This window comes from Amphiura filiformis, chromosome 20, assembly GCF_039555335.1.
Source record: "Amphiura filiformis chromosome 20, Afil_fr2py, whole genome shotgun sequence".
In the NCBI taxonomy this organism is placed as follows: domain Eukaryota; kingdom Metazoa; phylum Echinodermata; class Ophiuroidea; order Amphilepidida; family Amphiuridae; genus Amphiura; species Amphiura filiformis.
Window position 1 is genome coordinate 671,496 of NC_092647.1, and position 24,172 is coordinate 695,667.

At 37.9% G+C, this 24,172-nt stretch overlaps 1 protein-coding gene across 7 annotated transcripts in view; it reads left to right on the forward strand.

Annotated features, from left to right (window-relative positions):
* LOC140143056 (SWI/SNF complex subunit SMARCC2-like) overlaps nucleotides 1-24,172 on the forward strand; it is a 216,364-nt gene that overhangs the window by 119,514 nt on the left and 72,678 nt on the right. For all 7 annotated transcript variants that reach the window (XM_072165101.1, XM_072165105.1, XM_072165107.1 and 4 more), the window contains 4 exons: nucleotides 962-1,345; nucleotides 10,983-11,117; nucleotides 11,755-11,974; nucleotides 16,779-16,925. In XM_072165101.1, the coding sequence (XP_072021202.1) occupies nucleotides 962-1,345; nucleotides 10,983-11,117; nucleotides 11,755-11,974; nucleotides 16,779-16,925 (886 nt within the window). The remainder of the gene's footprint in view (nucleotides 1-961; nucleotides 1,346-10,982; nucleotides 11,118-11,754; nucleotides 11,975-16,778; nucleotides 16,926-24,172) is intronic.

Sequence of the window (24,172 nt, forward strand, 5' to 3'; positions counted from 1 at the left end):
CATGTTCAATTAATTAAATATATTGCTGTTCAGGTTTCATTCATTTAAACATATTTGTTTAACTTTTAAACTTAAAGGAGTTTTTCGTGATCCTAGCATCCTCTTTTTATGACATTTTTCAGTACATATCCACGAAAAAAGCATATTCCCAAAATTTCAGTTGATTCCGATATTGCGCTTGCGAGTTATGCATTATTATGTGTATTACACTGCTCCATAGACAATGTGTTGTAATTTTCACGATATCTTTGCTAAACGAATTAATCTGCAAGAAATATTTTGTACATAAACATTATGTAGCCAGAGGTTTCAAGTGATATAAAAATCTCAACTTTTTTTGAGAAAGTGGGGGAATGAGGCTGTGGATCACGAAATGACCTTTTAAGTTTTAGTTTTAACATGTATGCTGGCATACAGCTAATGTGTGTAATTGAAAGTTAATGCATTCATTGCCAGTTTTCAAGAAAGAGCCTCCAAGGTGTTTATCTTATTTATCAGCTACAAGCAGATGCAATACAAACATGGATGTAAATGTCGCTCAATGATGATAGGAATAATAAACAAATCTACAAATAATTATAAAGTATGAAAGGATTAAGAGAGCTCTTTGGCGCTTGAAAGAAAATATGAACTTTTACTTTACAAGTTTGAAGTGGGGATAATTTCTTGGCAATAGCGTAGCCATGGGTTTGTTTTTTTGAGTGGACAAGGTGATTTTCAGGGGGCAATTTTTTTTTAATTTGTTGGCCAGCATCCTACAAGAAGGGGCAGCTTCCCCTTGGCTACACTACTGGATGATGCTAACCCTTTCAAAATCCTTCCCTGTTACTTATTGAAGTGTTAGTTCTGTGAGGTTCTGATGTAGAATATACTCGAGCAGTATTTTAAGAGAACAGTGATAAAAAGTGAGGATTATATAACTATCCCCAAAACTAATTCCCTTTTATTTGTATCATTACAGGGCAAAGATGACAAGACAGCAGACAAATCAGATGACAAAGCCAAGACAGATGACAAATCAGAAGAGCCCATGGACACGTCCAAACCAGAGGACAAAGACAAAGACAGCTCTACGGCTGCAGACAAAGAGCAGAAGAAAGATGGAGAAACAAGCAAGGACGAGGAAAATGGCGAGAAGGAGATCAAGAAAGAAGCAGTGGATGAAAAGGAAGGAGAGAAGATGGAGACGGATGAAGGGGAGAAGAAGGAAGGGGAAGGGGAACAAAGCAAGGAGACTCCTGCAGAGAAACCAGATATGGTGAAGAAGCATGAGCAGGAGGTGAAGGAAGGCAATGTGGCTTCTGCTGCTGCTGCAGCTCTGGCAGCTGCAGCCGTTAAAGCAAAGGTAGGCTTGTAACATGTGTAAAGCCCGATCCTGACTCCACATCGCAGCGCGATGCGATGCTATTAAAAACTGTAATCTGAGCCAGGTTTTTACGAGCTCAGCGGTGAAAATTCTCATTGCGCGGTGAAAATTCTCATTGCACGGTGGAAATTTTGGTCCGCGAAAAAGTTGAACAATTCGCATCGCACTGCGACTTCGCAGCCGTGTATGCTTCTGATTGGCTGCTGGAAAATCAAGGTCGGTAGAATGACCTTAAATGGAGATGCAGACCCCACATGTTTTTAAAACATCGCAATGTACATTTTAATTTCATCGCGAGATGCTGTGAAATTTGAAAAGCATCCCATCGCGCTGCGAAGTGTAGTCAGGATCGGGCTTAATGAGGCATGTGGTGTTTTTTTTTTTTCAATTTGAACTTTGGCTTAAAGTTTGGCTTATTACTGAATTTTAGCCTGCAATTTAAGGTGTTGCTCTCTTTCAGGTCTGTGTATCACATAGTTTTGTGTTTCTACTGGGGAAAGGTTGGCGAGTAATGTAGTTTAGAGTGTTATTTATGTGCTCAGTGGAAACAGATTTTATATGTACGTAGTGTTGCGGTATGGAGACCCGGTAACCGTGATCCACGGTCATGAGATAGACCTTGCGATGTAACACTTGGTATTTCTGCCAGTAGAAACACAACGGTTAATGGTTGGCGTGTATGGCACTTCTTTTATAAGTACATTTTATGTGTCCCATCGTGACCTTAAAAGCAGCCTAGGCATGTTGGGGGTCGGGAAAACATTTTCAATGCTTCCAGAACACACTACTACCCTTATTTTGAGCATCAGTAAAAACATGTTGTTTGTTGGTGAATCGGATTACCAGGTAATATTGGGTAAAATACAGAGTGCTCAGTATAAACATGCAGAAAGTCACCTTCAGATTAAGTTGAGGGGTCGGTAATGGACACCAGCATATACAAATCGAGTAAAAGAAAGTGATGCAAATTTATCAACCGTTGAGCCAAAGAAACCACCTTTACCTTATGTTAACCCTGACTGAACCATGCAAACCAGTGGCGTACCGTGGCCGGCCCAACCCCGGGGGGCTGAAGAAAATTCAATTTTGCCGCCTTTCCTCAACAGCCCGAAAAGGTTGACCCAATTTTTTTCTCGGTCGTTTGAAAAAGTGAAGAGCAAAAAAAAAAGGGGGTTTCAGGCGCTACCGCCCTAAAAGCAGCAAATTTGGATGTATAGTACTATTTTTTCAAATTTTTTTATGCTTTATCAAATTTTTCCGCCCTTTTTTCTTTACTAATTCTTTTTGTCGCCCCTTCGTTATTGCCGCCCTGTTTTTGCCGCCTTCTTCTTCCGCTGCCCTTTCATTTTGGCCGCCCCTGCTTTTACTCCCAGGGGGCTGGCGCCCACAAAGCCCCCCCCCCCAAAAAAAATACCCGCATGCAAACCTCAAGTCACAAAGCATCTACAAGCATGGGTATCTAATTAATGTGATGTGATTGAGTCATTATACGAACAAGCATTTGGGTACAGAGATCTTGGCCAGCCAAGGTACACCCCCATGCCAAAGTGTGTGTTGTACCCTAGAGGTCTCTGGTTCAAACCCCACCCGAGAATTCATTTCTTCTTTCCTTCCTCCTCACCAAAATAGACATGGGATGTTAGGGTTAATTTCACTTCACTTGAGTCACTTTAGGTTGGGTGTGTAAATGAGGTATAGGCATGATAGGGGAGCCAAAATTTAAGTGATGCAAAAACAAGTTGAATTTCTAACATATTAGTGGAAAGAAATATTAATGTGTTACTGGTTTGAGGTGGGACTATAAAACTAGTTCAGATGATGAAACTGGAGCAGTGGTAACACACTGGTTAAGGTCTTTGCCTTTGGTGCGAGAGGTCCTGGGTTCAAATCCCTGCAGGAACCCAAAAAAGAAACAAAATCTTATCCACTCTCCCTGTGGCTCATCTGGTAAAGGCTGGGCAGATAACCCATGATAAAAGACCTTGTTACAGTTGGTTCCAATCAGGGTAACAAGCCCGCTTGTTGGCTACACTTGACTGTCCTGTAAAAATTGCGCTGACCAATTATCTACGGAGACCCCCTTCGTTATCACTGCTTTTTTTTTTTTTTAATTCTCAAGAAACACATAATAGCATCCATTATGAATAAATTTTGGAGGGCACGGTGGCTCAGTGGTTATGGCCTTGGACTCATAATCCGAGAGCTTGCTCGGCGTGCGTGGGTTCGATTCCCCATCCCACCATGTTGCGCCCTTGGCCAAGGCGCTTTGCCTCGCTTGCCTCACCCCACCCAGGTGCAATGGGAAGCTGTTGGGGGTAGGCACAGTCATTGTACTGATGGACACTGCGCCACTTGTAGGCTGCAAACATGGTTCCGACATATTCTAATGATGGCGGAATAAATGTAAAGCGCTTTGAGGCTGTTTATGGCATAAAGCGCTATATAAATATCTACATTTATTTTTTATTTATTTAAAGCCCATAACCCTAGGGAAAGTCTACCTGTTTGTTGTCCTATGTAAGCTGTTAATGGGGCTGCTGAGCTGGACAGGGGAAGAAGTGAATAATGTGAGCGTGATTTCATTTTCAGCTTTAAAATTTCTTTTAAAATAATCTTTTTAAAATATGAAAAATCAACCAATTTATCCTGCACCAAAGCCGCAAAATGCCATTGACACTTTGATGCTATAAAGCAAAAACGCAGTCCATTTTAAAGATTAGAAGCAGAGCATGGTCAGCTTGATAACAAACTAAACACTTCAAAAAAAATAAGTTCCCCTTTCTTTTTGTTTTTTTATCTTCAGAATGCATTATTCAATTGAAATGGGCCTTGGCTCACATTAGCAAGTGGTTCATACCAACACTGTCTGAGAATTTGAATCCAAAAAGTGCTTCATGAATGAGTTAGCTCATATTGAATGATGAAATTTCATAAGGGGGTAGGGGTCTTATGCACTTTTATGGCTCTTAATTCTCAATCCATGTTAGTATGATGCTCTTGATAATGTGTGCCAAGACCCATTTTAATTGAAGTATAAGTTTTGCAGATATCACTGCTAAATAAGGAAGGGAACTTACTTTTTGTTTGGAAGTGTTTAGTTACTGGGGATCATCAATCTTTTTAAGTTGTACTTAAGGTAGAAGAGCATTGTCATAATACCGGTTTGATTTACAATTATAATACCTGCAACACCAATTCATAAATTGTATCTCAACTTCTTTAGGCACATACTTAAAGTTGAACTTAACCATTTAAGAGTTGAACCGTAGACTATGAGTCAATAACCTGAATGCATTGATATAGAGCACACACAGTAAAGTGTCGCATAAAGTGGACCAGAATGACGGGTTAATATCAACACATACCATAACACACAACAGGTGGTTGTAATTATTGCAGGATTGGCACAACACTAAAAAAAGACCAGATATACAAAAGTTGGTCTGTTAACTAGAAAACAATCCTCCTTTTGAATGTCATAGAATGACACTAGGCATGTTGGTATTCAGTTTTTTCATGCATTTTTCATACAAGTAGCTAGGTCTTGAGTTTTCATACATTAGGTCCAACATGTCAACATACAACATGTCCATATTGCAGAGAGGGCTAACATATGAGGGGGTATCCAAAAGTTTTTGACATCACCCAGAAGCGAAGGAGCTATATCGATAAAATTTTGTCAGTGTAATTACTGGTCCTTATGTACATAATGATCCAAAAATGGTCTCCTAAGTATGTTTACTTTCTTTACAGCTGATGCTAGATGGGCAGTAGGCGCATAACCTGTAAAATGATGAAAATTGAGGCACGCAGTGTGATAATAGTTCCTGCATTTGAAGGGTTAGGCCTACAATGCTCAGAAAATCTATGATGAAATGAAAGCTATCTACGGTGATGATTGCCCATCATATGGCACTGTTGCTTTTTGAAAAAAGAATTTCCAAACTGGCCACATGTCCCTCACAGATGAGCCAAGAAGTGGACACTGGACATCCATCACTTTCGGATGATGCGGCCACAGTGAAGAAATTCAAGAAAGTGGAGGATCTTATCATGAAAAGTTTATGCGCCTACTGCCCATCTAGCGCCACCTGTAAAGAAAGTAAACATACTTATGAGACCATTTTTGGACCATAATGTACATAAGGACCAGTAATTACACTGACAAAATTTCATCGATATAGCTCTTTCGCTTCTGGGTGATGTCAAAAACTTTTGGATACCCCCTCGTATATTGATGAAAATATTGTGTCAATGTTTTTCTTTTATGACACATTGTTATTGTTCTTATTTTTGATCCAGACAACTGCTTATGGTAATTATTATTTAAAGTTGCTGGATTTTGAACACACTCAGGTCTTTGTCTGGCTAAAAGTTGCAGTTAAAGTCAATGCCTATATATCAGGGTTTGAAGCAGTTTCTCTGCTAGACACTTGTCATTCTGGACAGGTAGTTTGCTCTTGGGACATGGTTGTTTGATGTGATTATTAATTGTTTTCCTATCATATCATTTTGAGTGCTTCACCTGGACAATATCAATACCAACAGCTTTCAAACTATCAGGCTGTGCATAGATTTTGTTGCCATTTCAATATTTCTGTGACTTTTGAATTTTTTGATGTTTTAATAGCAGTTTATAGATATGTCCACAAGAGTGTTCACATGCATGTTCTACATACATTAAATAACTGTTGGGATAAGCAAAATAAATGTCTTGAAGAGGTGTTAAAATATAATTTTAGCTGTTGAATAAATTTCATTGAACCTTTATTGAATTCATAAGGGCATATCATAGACTTCATTGAATCCCAGCAGCCTGTTTAAATTTTTTCAGGTCAAAATTAAGGACATGTGATTTTTATGCAAATGACAGGAGAACAATATCAGGTTTTGATTGAAACCAGGGTCTCTAAAACGATGATGTCATCTTTCAACTGCAGGTGTGACAAAATGCGGTGTGATCAAGCAAAATCAGTCTGAAGTCGGTCATATTCAATTTTCAGTTTCTTGTGGGATTTTAAACAGCATTTGCATTGCTGCATTCTGCAGAAAACCCCCGTGAATTTGGACAACCAGTTCAAAAGATATGAGCAGTTAAAGAGTTTCCAAAACAATAGGAAACAAAAGGCTATATCTCAGAATCAATATTTCCGACTTCCGACTGAATTTACTTATACATCACAAATACTTATATACTGTATCAAGATAGTAGAGTTGCTGTCTCCTTTTACATTGTTCATGGTTATTTTGAGACAAGGTGGGGTTGGTCTGGGAAACTCCAGTCTGCTGAAAACAATGAGCCCCCTTTCCCTGAGTTATTTTTATCCCACTGCAAACTTAAGTTGATCGTAACTGTTACATATTTTTTTGGGTCAGGATTAGGTTTTTTTGGTTAGGATTGGGTTTAGGGATTAGGTTTAGGTTGCCAATTCATGTTAGATTATAGGATCAGGCCTAGGTTTAGGTTGCTGTTTAGGTTTAGGTAGGTTGCCAATTAGGGTTAGATTATAGGGTCAGGTTTAGGTGAAAGATAACTGACATAAGATGTGTCAGTAGGAATTGTGATGTGACGTTTCTGAGCAAGTACAAAAGTAAAACTTATCAACATGAGACAATTCAAATATATCATGAGACAAATTATGTTTATTTATTTATAACTACAAGTTCAATTCTTCCATCATCCCAATTGAGGAATTTGCTGACTAAAAGAACTAAATTAAGAGATTTGTAATTTTGAATTGCACATGCATCCTGTCAATTGAAAGTGCCACATCATTGTGGTATGTGTTGTTTTGTGTCATGGGTTGGATTGAAAACAGTTTGCCTTTCTGTCATTCTCTCCATGCTAGAGAAAGACAACTGCATTCTACACTCTCAGAAAAAAAGGTGCTACTTAGAACCTTTTTTGTCCTGTATGTAGAACCCTAAGCAGTAATAAGGGTTCTTTCTTTAAGATTCCTTAAAGGTTCTTCAACATGTTCAAGTTTAAGGTTCTACAAAGAACCTTTTTCTTGGCTACAGAACCTTTTTTGGTTCTACAAAGAACCCAATTGAAACCCAATGGGGTTCTTTGTAGAACAGAAAAAAGGTTTTTATCCAAGAAAATGATTTTTAGTACCAAAAGGGTTAAGGGGTACTACACCCCTGGCCAATTGTGGGCCTACTTTTGCATTTTTCTCAAAACTTATAGCGGATTGGTGACAGTTAAGATATGTATATTAAAGGGGCAAGGACTACAACTACTGTACTCAAAATTCAGCAACTCAAAGCAAGTAGTTATTGATTTATTGATCAAATATTGGTTTTCCCTCATTTTTGACTGTAACTCCACAACTGTTGTCTGTGCTGAAATAAAATTTTCAGTGCAGTAGTTGCAGTCTTTGCCCCTATAATATACATATCTTACTTGTCCCCAATGCGCTATAATTCTTGAGAAAAATGCAAAAATATGCACAAAATTTGGTTGGGGTGTAGTACCCCCTTAACACTACGTTTTACTTTTCTTAACTTTGTGATGAGTCCCTGAATGAATGAATTAGAATGTCCCCAGGCCTATTTAAATCTTTAAGGTTCTTTATAGAACTTTTATAGAACCTTATTACTGCTTAGGGTTCTACATACAGGACAAAAAAAGGTTCTAAGTAGCACCTTTTTTTCTGAGAGTGTATTGCGTAAAGATGTGGCATATGAGGCGCTTTTCAGTAATTGCAGTTAAAACTTTTGATTGAGGGAGGTAGGTGAGAGATGTGCTTTTAATCTTAACATTAACAGAAAGCAACTTAAAGAAAAATAGAATAAAAAAAAGAGTAATGTAGAAACAGGTTCTGTCCCTCTTATTGGAGGACTGCATGGATCAGAATTGGTTGTATAATTTTAAATGTTGGTATTTATATAGCGCCTTTCACGTGTATCAAAGCGCTTTACATTTATTCCACTGTCGTCAGAATATGTCAGCTGCCATACAATGCCCAAGGCATGCTCATACCTTTGGGCGGTGCTCAATGGACAATATTCATAACAGCTCCCCATTTCACCCCTGGGTAGAGAGGGCAAGTGAGGTGAAGCAGCCCAAGTGCACAACACGATGGCACGGCAGGGGTTCGAACTCGCAACCCACCGATTGCAAGGCAGAGCCCATAAAACTGTGCCACCGTGCCCCTATTTTCAGCCTCCAGACGATAATTTAAGCAGGTCAGTCCACTTTTCCACAACCTCAAGCAAGACATTCCACCCACCCTATCAGATAAGCTTAAATACTCCTTAAACGGGCTTCTAATAACTTCAAATTTTGTGAGTTACAAAGAAAACCGTCAATCATTTGCCATTTGTATCTGATTAGTTTGAGCTCTTGCACTTGTTTTGTTGGAGCTCATGTTATTTCAAATATAATATTTTACAGCATAGTTTGTAATGTAACATTTCTTTGTATGTTCATTGTGTAAAATGTTGTACAATCATGCCTGGTATTTGCTTGGTTCATTAGTGTTTGAAATGGCCCTTAAGACCAACATTAATTTGCTATTATTCATTTTGAATCATAAACTTGCCACAGTAGTTACTTGTTTTGACACTCATCATGTTGTAGTATGTTGTCATTGACACCAGCCATGTTTCCTTATCCTGTTTAATTTCCCATTCCGGGGAGAGAGAGATTACGATTCCCAAATGTGCCCCGATAACAGGTACAGTCACAGCACCTTCAACTGAGCAAGTGAGATGTTCATATAAAAGCAATTCAACAGAAACAAGTCTCTTGTTAAAGAATTTAAGTTTCACTTTGTCGTTCAATTGGTAATGTCTATATTGCAATATGCTGAAACCCCATCATAAGGAGAAGTTTGGTTCCTGAGATACAATGATTGCTATGTCTCTGTAATACAGAGCAAATTAGCACTCTTTTAGGCCACTCTTTTGAAATCAGTTCTCCCGACATGTTGCCCTTTTGCTTGATCTGATTCATAATGTTACTGCATTGCTTGTTCACCTCTTTGGCGCTGATGAGTGTACATAACTAATGGCTGGTTCTGCTCAATGCGTGTGAAGGATATGCACTCAATTATGCTTCAGAAGATAGCGCGATTCCCAAATGTATCCTTGTAATAGGTCCAGTTATGGCTCCTTTACGTCTTCAGATGCCAGAAAGTGTGGGAGGGGATGTTATCAGTCAATTACATCAAATTTATATATTTGAATTTAAAAATTCATCAGGTGGCCATGCAAGCTGCCATAAGTCCTGTCAAGGGACAAGGGGTGGTGGGCAAACAAGCTCAATTTGGGTAAAAAAATGAGTTGTGTGATAATTGTATGAGGATGACATCCTGGGAGCACCTCATTAGTCTGAAAAGGGTTAGGGTTTGAGGCATGTTAGGGTTAGGATTAAGGTTAGAACTTAGATTATGATCAGTGTTAGGGTTAATGGCTTAGGTTAGGGTTAGTTTTAGGCATTAGGATTCATTTAATTGAAGCCAACATCTTTGGTGAGGATGAGTGTACTAGATTAATGACTAATTCTGTATGTGCTAGGGATTTGACTAAATTGTAGAACATAGATGTAGCACATATTTATGAATCATTTCAGTTATTGCAGCCCTGTTATAATCCTCTGCAAATTGACAAGATTGATGACAAATTGTTTAAAGGCATTTTTTTAGAGATTCCTGCACAAAATCAACAAATATATAATAGGCGGACTTGATTACAATATATCATGTGCTATGAAAGTGTAAATTTGTTGCTGTCCTGGCAAAACCTCGTAACTCCAATAGCTGCTATGTGTTAAATATATACAATACAATATATTCAGCGACGAATTGCTATCCTCTGTGGACTGCTAGCGCCAATACATGACAAATTTGATAGCCTCTCTCACACAATTAGACAAATATGGAAATTATAAAAGTATAAACATACTTTTATTCTATACCATTTTCACCCTGATGTGGCAGTGACATCAACACGTCGAGGAAGCTGTTTTGTGTGCTCATATGCACTTTCCTGAATCGTGTGCCTAAGTACCCAAGCACTTTTAGCGAACGCTAGCTATTTGCAGCTGCGCCCACATCAGGGTGCAGTGGTATAGCTTCATTTTGATATTATTTAATTGCTTTCACATTTTGTACGCTTCAGTAGCAGGTCTATTCTTGTTCCAAAATTGCAAACATTTGAATATTGATGCATATTTGGGTGTTCTTGTTCTGATAAATGGCTGATAATGATTGCTCAGTGCCAGAAGTGGGTAAGTGCAAAAGCTGCCATGTGTAGCTGAGTACAATATACTGGATGTAAATTGCAAAATGTTCACAGGGCAGCCACAATAGGATAGTGCTGCACGATGTGAGTAAAGTCCTTTGAATTTGCCGGGTTTTACCCAGATTGAAGACTTCATTCCTTTTGTGTACGCCATACTTCGAAAAGGCTAATTGCGCTTACCCACTTCTGGCACTGAGCAGTCGATAATCCCTTTTGTCATACACTGGTAAATAGGCAATGACCTGTTCAAAAGTCTTGATTTTATCCTTACATCTTACCTTTGAACATTTACAGCATGCATGTGTTTCCAATTTCCATTTAGACTGTTTTTTTATCATACTTTGCTTGGTGTTTCTTGTCTTTTCAGCATTTGGCAGCCGTTGAAGAAAGGAAGATCAAGAGTCTGGTGGCATTACTCGTGGAAACCCAGATGAAGAAATTGGAGATTAAGCTGAGACATTTTGAGGAGCTGGAAACCATAATGGACAGAGAAAGAGAAGCAGTATGTACTCCAAACTTTAGCAAAAGTTTCAGTTTGAGATTAGATTTGGCACCTGTTAGAGAATCAATGGCTGCAAAACTTGCCCCAAAGAGATATAGATCCTGTTTACACAAAGCCTGTAGTCGACTTAAGTGCCATTTGAACTTGTCTTCATTTGTGTGTAAACAAAGTCGCCACATTTTGAATTTGACTTCATAAAATCAACCTCTAATTGATGACCAGATCAAATTCAAACTTGACTTTTGCAGTGTAAACAAATACTCATAATGGTTATTTGAAGCATGTGCAAGTAATGGCATAAAAGCCTCAAATTCACAATTTGTTTTGAAGTCGACTACCATTTTCAACGACTCTTTTCAGAGCCACCATTATTCTTTCAAGAAATGCTCAAATTCTTACCAAATATGGCAAACAACTCGTTCCAGGCGATACATGAATGAGTTTGTTCTGTCGGTCTCTATGATTGGACTTATATTAAGAGTGCACAGAGCTAAGATAATATGATGAAAATGTCAGCATATTAATAGATAAAGAATGGGCATGTATGAGTGAAGCAAGTAAACAAACAAACATACAAAAAGAAAGATAGAACAAACATGGCAAACAACTCATAAATTTACCCATCTTTGTTTTGTAGTTGGAATACCAGCGACAACAATTATTATCGGACAGACAACAGTTTCATCAAGAGCAACTGCGTGCAGCAGAGATGCGCGCCAGACAACACGCACAACACATGGCAGCCATGCAGCAACAACAAGGAGGCCCAGGGCCTAGTGGTACCCCACCACTTCCACAAGCAGGGGCCTCACAGCAGCCTGAGTTACAACCACAACAACAGCAACAAATTCAACAAGGTAAGAACAAGAGGGGGTTCAGGTGCGGATTGGGGAAGGGGTGGCAGCAACAACAAGGAGGCCCAGGGCCTAGTGGTACCCCACCACTCCCAAAAGAGCCCTTAAGGTAAAAGTCTTCCAAAAATGCTCTATTTCATGCATAAATTGTAAAAAAATGTTAAAATTATGGTTGTGCTGGGTTGTAAAGAATTCCTTAGGACATCCTGGACAAGGGTTGCTGATCTTTTGTGAAACGCTTTAAAACCTTGAAAATGTGTCTCATTAAGGTTAACATGATTAACATGATTAAGCCAAACTTAAAATAAACAGCTGTGGTAGCCATCTATCCTATGACTTTCACTGAATTGACATCATATGACACAACATAATACTTGTATTAACATGTTATTGTACATTAAGTGTGATGGCTCATAACCCATAGGACCAGATTGACTCAGCATTAGCTTCACATGACACAGGTGTTACAGGGATGAGCACAAATGTTTTGGTGAAATAAGTTTTGTTGCGTTATTGCTCCATTAATTGATAAATTCGCATTGAATAAGTTAATGTTATTGAACATGGTGGACACAGACACATTGAACTAGAAGTACAGTCTTTCTGCTTGATTTACTTCATGGGAAATAAGTATGTTAAGGTTATGAATTATTTTTAACTGTTGTGATTTGGTAGTTCACAGCATCTTACGAATGGTAGTGAGCTTTGGCAAAAATTGCATTGCTCAATTCATAGCGAGTGTGTAGAAGAATTAAAATATCTCAGATATACTTTTATAGGTGCTGCGGTTAACAACAATAAATTAAGCAAGTTTGCAGAGTATACGATTTGTAGAATGAACTTTTGCAAAACATCAAGGTGTTAATTTTCAATAATATATTGATCTAGATAATGAAAATCGATTTTAGGTTGCTTCGACCAACAATATCTCGCTCTACCCTTAAACATAGCCCAGTAAACATGCAAGGAAACAAGAAAAAAAAAAAAAAAGTTTTAGTCTATGTTGACAATCTGTGCATACCCTTTATAGAGTATAAAGTAACATAATATTATATCATCATATTACTTGTTACTATACCTCATAAATATTTATTAGGTAATCCAGACATCTTATTGGTTAATAACGCCAGCGTCCGAAAGTACGGTATTTTGACTACTTCCCGCGCCTGTGCAATTACGCCGCACGCTGGAAGTAGTAAAACTTCCGCACTTCTACTACCACACGGTGTCTCGACCCCCAGCGTCACCGTTCCTTCATACGTAGCATTATGCTACACAACGGCGATTCTGCAGATGCGCTTATCGTGAAAATGGCGCCTGCTGCGGTTATTTTGCCGAGATTACCGATGGATAATAACACGAGAATTTGACGTTTTATGAAACAAAACGTTATTTATGGAATGTTAAAAAGAAAATTCGAATAATATAGGTCAAAATGTAGATTGATTGAACAGAAATCCTCCAATAAAATCAGGTAAGCAAAATATTCAGCTTATTTACCATGCCGGCCGGCACGTTGACTGGTGTGTGTTTGACTTTTGTTTACGATTTTGCCCTGATAGTGAAAATATTTATGAGGTATAGTAAAACAAATACAACATGTTTTATTTCGGGAAAGTAGTCAAAACTACTGGTCCCGAGGTGTTGGCGCGTCGGGAAGTAGTCAAATCATCCAACACCTCGGGACCAGTAGTTTTGACTACTTCCCCTCAAAACATGTTGTATTTGTATAATACCATACTGGTAGCTAGTGACACATCAAGTTGGACAACCTTAATATGGACCACAATGGCCTCATCCCAAAGTCATTGTTCAATAACCTCAATTAAATAATCATAGAACAAAATTTGATGTCAAGTTGCAGAGTATGAGTTTTTGTACCCAAATTTTCAAAGGTCATTCAATGAATGTACAAATGTATTGGGGTTAAAGAACTGTGCCCTGATAGATGAGCATGTTGTGGATCCTAGTGATCAACTCAATGACACACTTTTACATTGATATTGTCAAGTGTGGTGACTGGTAACATACAGATATATCAACATATAACAGAAGACATTGGCTATGTGAACTAGTTTCGCTATGTCAATGTTGTTGGTATGTTGTTTGAACTACTTTCAAATAGTCTGCTTTGTCTCAAATTATTAAGCCTCTGTCTTGAAATTGGGCTATTCCATTTAAAATCCTCACTACTCCTGTGGAAGATTTTGGAAATATCTTCCACAGGGGGAGTATGAAATTCAAATGGAATTAACACATTTGGCAGCTCCATTCGATTTTCATACACCCTCTGAGTAAGATTCAACTTGAATCTTCCACAGAGGGAGGATGAGTTTTAAATGGAGCTGCCTAATATGCTCATTCTGTTTGAAATGCATATTCCCCTGTGGAAGATATTTCCAAAATCTTCCATAGGGGTAGTGTGGATTTTAAATAGAATAGCCCATTTGGACTTACCTATAAAGAACGACAGAGTTATGATCGTACATTTTCATGACTTGATTTTTGCCCCCCCCACACACATATATGTAGGGCTTATGTTATCACCCAAATGGCCTGTTGCCTGTTTGTGGCTGTCCAGGTGGAATCAAAACCATTAATCCACTCTGCAGCTTAAACGCAATAACTGATCAACATCAAACTTGGTATGGTGATAGGATATGGTGGCCTGATGTGCTGTATAGTTTTGTGTCATGTTATTTATGTATTTAAATTATTTGTATATAATATAAACCTTTGTTATTTACACAATATTTAAAATATTTATTTACCTTTGTGTGTGGGCTACCTTAATTACGTACCGCGTAATTCTAGTTATTCATTTTAATACATCCTCTATAAGTTGCAGAAGTTTATTCACTCAGACTATCTTCTATCCATCTATATTGGTTATTTTTTGTCAGAAGTTGGCTAAAGCAATCCCAATTTAAGACTTTTATGTGTGATGTAAGTTAGGTATCCCTATTTAATACTTGGCTTTGCTGTGACACACCAAATCATGTGTGTACTCTACAGAGACAGTAAACAAACTCAAAGGAGTGTTACACAATGCCGTCATGAAATCTTCATGTTGTACAGACTTTGATTTCGTTCAACACTGTTGAGGTTATCGGTAACATTAATATAAATAAACAGCAGAACTCCCTAGAGTGCTGTCCAAATCTTTACCTTTTTAAAATTGTCGCAACCGTCTTGACATGAATACATTTGTGTTCACCACTCCTTGTAACCTCACTAGAATCCACAACATGCTCATCTATTAAGGCACAGTTCTTTAACCCCAATACATTTTCACATTCATTGAATGACCTTTAAAAATTTGGGTACAAAAACTCACACTCTGCAACTTGAGGTTAAATTTTGCACTAATATTGTTTAATTGAGGTTATTGAACTATGCCATTTGGATGAGGCCATTGTGGTCCATAGTGCCTGTTTAGACTCAGCTAACAACATGAATCCAGCGCTTTATTAGTCGTCCTCATCTTACTGGCGTATTCACCTAATGACATTTCCTCCTCGGTTTCACCTGATTCAGCATAGGTTCCCCTTGTGCTTCTATTACCTTTTTGGTTTTCTCCGCCAATTTAAACCCAGACATCCCCGAAATAAACACATTTCCATATCTTACTGTTCTCAAGTCATAGCTGTTAGCGTCATTTACACAGTGCAGATATTCAGAGTGATTGAGACCTTGTTTGAAGTTTCAATATCGACTTCTTTTTTTGACATATTTTGCACAAGTGACGGTGCATGGTAGTGTGTGAATATAGTCAAATTGACAATGACTTAGCAAGATTTATCATGCTATAATTGTCTTACTTAAAATTTTTGGCATTTGCTAAGATCATCTTAATATCCAATATTTTTTGCTGCTACTGGAGTGCTTCTTTAAGTTGATTTTATGTGACACTCACCTCAACTGTCTATTACAACAGTTTTTATCCAAACGGCAACAAGCAATTCAGAAGAATGCTGTCAAAGCAGTGAAATATTGCACTAGTTATGTCAATTGTATGGTTTGTAGCTTATGTATAGCTGAACAGTGCCAAAATGTTGACATGGCATGTAACAAAAATCAAAATACGGTGAGCTGAGCATGTTATTTCACAATGCTCAAAATACGGTGAGCTGAGCATGTTATTTCACAAGGCAAATTTTAATAAACGACCCTTTAAGGGCTCAGATAGCGACGTTTTCACAGTATTTTTGTGGGACCACCATCCCTATTTTTAATATAGGTCCTACAGGAGTAACAGGACTATACCTAATCACCCGCTGGTACACCATCTGTTGTACAACATGAACCAGTAAAGCTGAATTGAGGCCTGTAACCATGGTAACCAGGATTTATTTGGGGGCTGATGTTGAAAAAGTGGACCTTTTTTCCAAAATTTGGACTAGGGAGTGGATTTTGAAAAAGTGGATTTTTTTTTTTTAATTTGGAACCTTTTATTGACCAAAAAGCATAAAAACTCTATTTTTTTCTTTTGGGGCATTATGGGATTTGGAGGGGCATCCACCCCCACTGTCCCCCAATCCCCCCTTTTTTACGAGCCTGGCTGAATTTATACTGAGTGACGAGTGATTGGTTCCTATCCAATGAGGTAGCGCACTGTTGCATTGGCAAAAGCGCACTACCTCATTGTTCAAATAGCAATCGCTCTTCACTTAGTATGGAGTATAATTCAGCGTTACAATTAAGAATCACGAGCCCAACTGATATCCAGAAAAGTTAATAATGCAGCTTTGATAGTATAACAATAGTCACATCATAATTTCTTTGTCTCTGTCTGTCTCCATAATAGGACCAGGAGGAGACAATGCGGACAGTAACGCCCCAGCAGTGCCCTCTATTGGCACAGAACAAGCCGCTGTAGGACAAGGAGACCAAGCGCAACAACCTCTTCAACAAGCATCACAAATCACACCATCAGGACAACCACCACAAGCAGGTTAGTGTCTTGTAGAAGAGGTGGTTTGTGTTGTTTTTTTCAGTCAGTTTGTAAGGGTGGTTTTGTCTGTTTGTTTGTTTGACTGTAATGAAAATGTTCAGTAAATGTAATGTTGTGATAAACTTTTCCCCAAAAAACAGCCAGAAGGCTCCTCTATGATAAAAAAAATGTTGGAATTATGGGCTGCAGCAGTTTTTCACTAAAAGAAATGTTGTCGCTTGTCCTATGACCTTATCCCCTATTGGGAAACACCACTTGTCATCGCCAAATGCTGCTCCTTGTACATATACGTCACACCTATTAGGGAAGCTTGGTTAATTTGACGGGTTGAGGAGAATTTGATCGGGTCTCACCTATTATAGCTCCCAATGTTATTTCACATCATATCACATGGATTGCATCAGGGAAGTATATCAATTGGCACTAATTGGAGCAAACTTTTATTTTTAAACTGTCATTTCATAAATCACTTTCAGCAAAACATCAAGGCTTGCAAGTGACAATACAAAGGTACTATGTTACATGTATCTGACTCAAACGAAGTCCAATTTCAGTGCATACAGACCTAATTTGTTTAGATCTGTGTTACACTGTTATTATTATCAGTCTAAGCTCTTTTAGGTGGCCATGGTGGGACCAAGCATTAGCTGGATAAGTGAAAAATGTGGATAAGTGAATTACATAATTCTGCATTGACTGTCCCAAGTACTGAAATTGGGAAAACACGATACTGTTTCAACATGGGTAATACCACTAAAAGATGGCATTTGAGTGCTCTATGCAACATAGACATTGTCATAAAGCATTCAGAGTCCGGAATTAAGGAGTCAAATTATCAAAAACATGTTTTCCTGTGAAGATTTCACAGCCGGATAACAGAGAGAGGTCCGATGATCCGAAGGTCCCGGGTTCAAATCCTGGATGGTCAGTGAATTTTTTCACTGGCTGTCATTTATGTATGTGTTGACTTGTGTTAAAAAACCTTTCTCCACAGAGAGAGTTGTTTAAAAGAAGTCTGGATTAAAAAGGTTGGACTGTATCTGGGTGACATATGAAACATAGATGTCATTTTGAATGCTTCAAAGCATAAAGTTATAGATGTTAAAACATGTTTTCTTTGCCAAATACATGCATCTGGATAATAGAGAGATCCGTATAAAAGAGGTGCAAATAGGGGGGTTGGATTGTATATTGAGGGGTAAAGTTACAAAGCAGATTCTTCATTAATTTATAGAAATACTTTGTTTTTCCATGACATTTCTTTTAAGAACAATCCTTTATTTTAAAATTAAAATAGTTCTCAAAGAGGCTGATATTTCGGCCGGTGATTCCCATGTGGTTAACGTTACAGTAGCCCAGTTACATTAACTACCCACTGCTAGTAACAAACTTTATGACAGTGACTCGTATGTCTGGGGGCTTTTGTTTTCCCTTCCCGCATATAAACTCTAGATTCTGACACACGTCTTGTCAAAGTTTGCGGCCATCATTTGCTTACTTGTCACCGTGCAGACATACATGTACAACATTAGCCCACTTTTGTCTTTACTTGAGTTTGTTCTGCTTTGTGTTATCCTAGTTTTGTCAAATGCAACTTTTTGGTTTTTTTCAAAAACCACCCAATTTGAATCAAAATTAGATGCTTTTGCAACTTTTTTTTCTTTGCTTTTTAGAAAGATGGATTGGATTGTGAAAGGCAACAAACAATTGAATACCTGAGTGGAAGAAGGGCCCAACTCCAATTTTTTACAAAAATGAGTTAGACCCATCATTTTATTGCCAGCAGACTGTGCTTCCTTGTGTGTGAAAGATGAGCCAAAATTCACTCTCTAAATAGTCTTCCATGTTCACTTAATCATGGTTTTCGTGGAAGAAAGGCCCAACTCCATGGAGTTGGGCCTTTCTTCCACAAATATTGGATTAAAGAGGAATTTTGTTCATCCATGAAATCTGCTTTTCACTACAATAAACTTTCTTGCTAACATATTACATGCTTTTACTTGTGCAATTAATGGATAATTACCTAATTTCTGTAGCTATTTATAACACATCTGGCACTTGCAGTATATTAGTGGAAGAAGGGCCCAACTCCAGCTCGTATTAAGACCTGTACTGTTGCCATGGAAACATCATATCTACTTTCGAATGTATGTAATATTGTATGTTCGTGTATTAAAGGTCCCTGAAGATGAAAACGTTCTGTCTAAAAAACTTTTCCAAATATTAGTTTTTTCTTAATATCTCAAAAACAGTTTTGATGGAGTTGGGCCCTTCTTCCACTCAGGTATTCAATTTAATTTCTTTCCTTTTTTTGCCTCATCACAAGGGCAGCATGTAGATTAGGCTGCCATCAAAGTATGTCAGATACTAACAGTTGGTACACTAATGAACAGAATGCCATATTATTTGTCATTCACATGTAAATTAGTAACAGCACCCATGGTGTCATCAGACACATGATAAAAACTTGTGTTGATGATGCTTGTGACAACTTTGGCAATAACATCATTCTTGTTTACATTAAAAGCACCATGAAAAACACATTTCTTTGCAGCATTAATGGTGCGTATTTGTGTGCAGGCCTGTGTCGTGCATGTGACAACCCTATTGTTGACTTACGCAAATTTGGTGTGTCTGTTTCACCTTTGCATTAAAGGTCTTTAGTTTTTGTTCTTTTTTGGGTGGAATTTCAGGAAGAGCTGCAAAAAGTGGAAATTTTCGTAATTTTGTGTTTTTACTGGGGGAAAGAGTTCTGACTGTGGACATTTCCCCCTATGCCACCTCCCCCCGTAGCACCACCACATGGCCAATATATTGAAAGTGAATACTGGTTTGCGCATTGCGAGTGTTTTTTTTGGGTCTTTGAGTATTACAGAAAGTAATGTTTAAATATGTGACATGATTAAGGGGAATGAGTGGGATGTCGCTAATATTAGCAAAAACAGTGTTCCAATTCTTTTGTTTTATATTGTTTTCAGCTCTTGATAAATTGCTCATAACTTGGTAACCAGAAGTTAGATTATGATGGGGTATGCATCTAAATATACCATTCGTAAATGGTCAGAAAATGATGTAAAAAACTTCTAATTGAAAATTGCAGACATGTGACTCATTCCCCTTGATCATGTTGCATCTGTTTTTCCCTGTGCAAATTATATGTGATGTGATCAAAGTGAAAAACTAGAAATTGCTATGTTCCTTCATGTGAGCAAACAAAAATCAACAGCACCGAATCGCAACTTGTAAGCAACAGGATTCAGGAAAGAAATAATTTCTATAATTGCTGAGGAATGTGTATTGACCCCATCAAAGCTGATTTGTAAGCTTAAATGTACTTATGCGATTTTGAATGATTTCCCGGTAAATGCAAAACATGCAGCAGGCAAAATGTAGGTAAAAATACCCGGTTGAAAATATCTTATGAGTCAAGCGGAGCTTTGTATTTGCTTCGCAACAAAAAAGTTCTGTTTTATAAATGCTTGGAAAAGTTTAATATTGTTTGAGGTGGGAATGACCTGGCATATTAATCGCATCTAAGAATAGGTTAAATTGGTATAAAAAGCTAAAATTAGAACATCTGTATTATAATATGACATCTTTGACCCTGTTCACATTAGAAAATTTTCTTCTTTCGACGAACCTCAAACGAAGATTAAAAATTGTTTTTTCCTAATGTGTACACACTTTTCTTCATTCAACGAAGATTAAAATTGTTTCGTCCGACGAAGCTAAAAAGGTTGTTTCGACGAAGGAATACTTCGTTCGACAAAACTAATTTTGTAATATGTACACTTGCTTCGTTCGACCATGGAAGAAAGAGATAAGAAGGAACCACAACGAACGCATTCACTTTGTCCACTCCCTTTACCGACATTTAGTTGACATTGTTATTCATGAGGATTTACTTTGATCAATACCCGCGTTAAATAGGTGATTGGTATTGTATTCCATGTATTTGCATGTCTTCTGGAGCGTGTGTGAAGGATGATTTGAACTAATGACCTTCCGTGCAAGCACCCTATAGGATTTTCTCTGGTGACGTGATCATCGGTCATTGATGGCCTACATCTTTTTCTTCCATTTTGCCCAATTTTCCCGAACTTTGATGACTTTTTTCTCAGAGTTGGCAGTCTTTGGCACTAAAACGAGTTAGCTAGTTATGATTATACACATATAAACTATTAAATTAAACAGGTTTTATGTACCGGACTCAACCGGAACATTGTGCATTATTTAAGAACATTTTACATCTATTTTTCATCGAAAAAGTCACCAAAATCTTACCTTATTTGCTAAAGATGAAACTCAGAAAAAAACGGCCGATTTTGATTACCTTTTCGATGTTTTATAGGACATTTTCTACACAACACGATCAAGAAAACAGTTTGACTGTAGATCCCAAAACAAAGCTACTATACATGTTCAGAGAATCAGTGAAATTCCATAATCTTACTTCTGGGTAGCGTTTGGTTGTTCGTGGATGGGTTTGTTATAAAAAAATTTCCAGTAATGATATCGCCAAGCATCGATCGCGGTAAATGGATTATACATGAAAGGAAGTACCATCGATAGCTTTTCTTTTCATGCGTCAATAGATAAGCGGATTAAAACTTGGCCGATCGAAGTCGTTGTGGTTCCTTCTCATCTCTTTCTTCCATGGTTCGACGAAGGAAAGTGATCATGTGACAAGTGACCTTTGCCGGCTTTAATAATAGCCGTTCGAGCTTCGTTAATTTTCATGAAATGTGTACAGTGCATGTCTTCGTTCGATCTTCGGTCAGCGTAAGGCCTAAAAAAAAAATTGTTGTGTTGCCCTCAACCGCCCGGTCCTAAATCCTGAAAAATCAGGGTCGGCATTTTTTTTTTTTTTTTTTTTTTTTTGAATGATGATTTTTACAGATTTGTTCAAAAAATCTATGTTTTTCACTTAAAATTAATATTTTATTGAAAGACTAGTCTTTAATTGATGTCTAACAGGTATCCAGAAGTCAGAATTGACAAATATCCCGAGTTGAAGAAGCATTATTTAATATTTGAGGAGATTTTTAAGAACTGAAGGTTTGAAAAAAAAAAAGGAAAAAAAAAAAAAAAATCCGACCGTCCGCCCCAACTTTCCCATTTTCTCACTTGAGGGCAACACAACAATATTTTTTTTTTGGCCTAATGTGTACGCATCCTTAATTAGTTAATCAAGATTAACTTATCTTTGTCAAATGAAGAAATTTTCTAATGTGAACAGGGTCCTTGTTGGTTGTTTAACACTGATGGATTTAATACTTTAAATATTGATAATGAAAAATGTGAAGTATTCTTTACTTGCCTCTTATATATAACTAGATTTTGCGGTTCTCGGGTTGGGTGGTTCTCGTGATAGGCCTACCTGCCCTGACCTTTTAAACTACTATGATATACGTCTCTCAATGATCAAGACCCAATTTGACACCATAATCAACTTAGTAAAGGTAATAGGTTAGGGTTAGGGTTAGATTTTTGTCTCGCCTGATAAGGCAGGAGACTATATAATCACTTTTCCGTGTGTATGTGGGGGTGTGTATGTGACAAATTTGGTTCAAGTTTTGGTTAAAGTTTGCCTTCCGCCTATTTTCTCGGAGACTATGAGTCGCACGTTCCTCAAACTTGGTGGGTGGGTGCATCTTGACCCGAGACAGAACCGGTTTGTATTGGTTAGTGCGTCAAGGTCACTGAGGTCATGTAGGGGTCATCTGAGGTCAAATTAGTAAAAACTGTCGTATGGGCATGAAACTTGGTTGGTACAGTCAACATTTAAAGCCAAATTTTTGGAAGGTCATTTCAAGGTCACTAGGGGTCATCTGAGGTCAAATTAGTAAACTCTGTTGTATGGGCATGAAACTTGGTTGGTACAGTCAACATTTGAAGCCAAATTTTTGGAAGGTCATTTCAAGGTCACCAGGGGTCATCTGAGGTCAAATTAGTAAAACTGTCGTATGGGCATGAAACTTGGTGGGTACAGTCAACATTTAAAGCCAAATTTTTGGAAGGTCATTTCAAGGTCACCAGGGGTCATCTGAGGTCAAATTAGTAAAAACTGTTGGTCGGGCATGAATCTTGGTGGGTACAGTCAACATTTAAAGCCAAATTTTTGGAAGGTCATTTCGAGGTCACCAGGGGTCATCTGAGGTCAAATTAAACACAGCCAAAAAAGAAAGTCTCCAGTAGTTCCATCCCCATTTAATCAGATTCTGATGAGTGTATGGCAAAATAATTTATATAATAATTTTCTATACACTCTCCTTGAAGATTGATACCAAATGTGATATCAAAAGTTTAATCGTCGTGAGCATAGAATCAGATGTTTGGAAATTCGTGCAATGTTAAAAATGACATAGGGAATTGTATCACGTGTAGCAGAGCTAAGCGTGAGTGCCAAGAATTACGTCGCCTGAATAGGCCGGCAGGTTAAAGGTTTGCCCATGCATGTCAAAATGCAAATCAAATACCCCGCTCTTTCAATTGTGCGCAGAGCAAGTGTACAATGATTCCTGTACGGGCATGCTTCAGGCCACATAATAAGCTGATACCATGCATTGATTTTTGCGTGGTCAATTCCGAATTTGTCATTTTTAAAATTGCACAAATTTCCAAACAACGGCTCCTTTGCTCATGATGATTAAACTTTTGATATCAAATTTGGTATCAATCTTCGCAGGAAAGTATATAGAAAATTATTATATAAATTATTTTGCCATAAACTCATCCGAATCTGATTAAATGGGGATGTAACTACTGGAGACTTTCTTTTTTGGCTGTGTTTAGTAAAAACTGTTGTACGGGCATGAAACTTGGTGGGTACAGTCAACATTTAAAGCCAAATTTTTGGAAGGTCATTTCGAGGCCACCAGGGGTCATCTGAGGTCAAATTAGTAAAAACTTTCAGATAGGCATGAAATTCGGTGGGTACAGTCAACATTTAAAGCCAAATTTTTGGAAGGTCATTTCAGGGTCACCAGGGTCATCTGAGGTCAAATTAGTAAACCTGTTGCATGGGCATGAAACTTAATGGGTACGGTCACCATCAGCCAGATAATCGTGCCCAGCCGATAACCATGCCCAGCCGATAACCACCAAATTCATTTACCTCTACCAAAAGTAATCGCGAAAGCAGGCGAGACTCGTGGCCTTGTTTAAACCCTAACCCTATATTTTTTTAAGTAAAAAGTTTCTCCTATTCAAATGTTAACTACGGAAAAAAATATTGCACCCCGGAA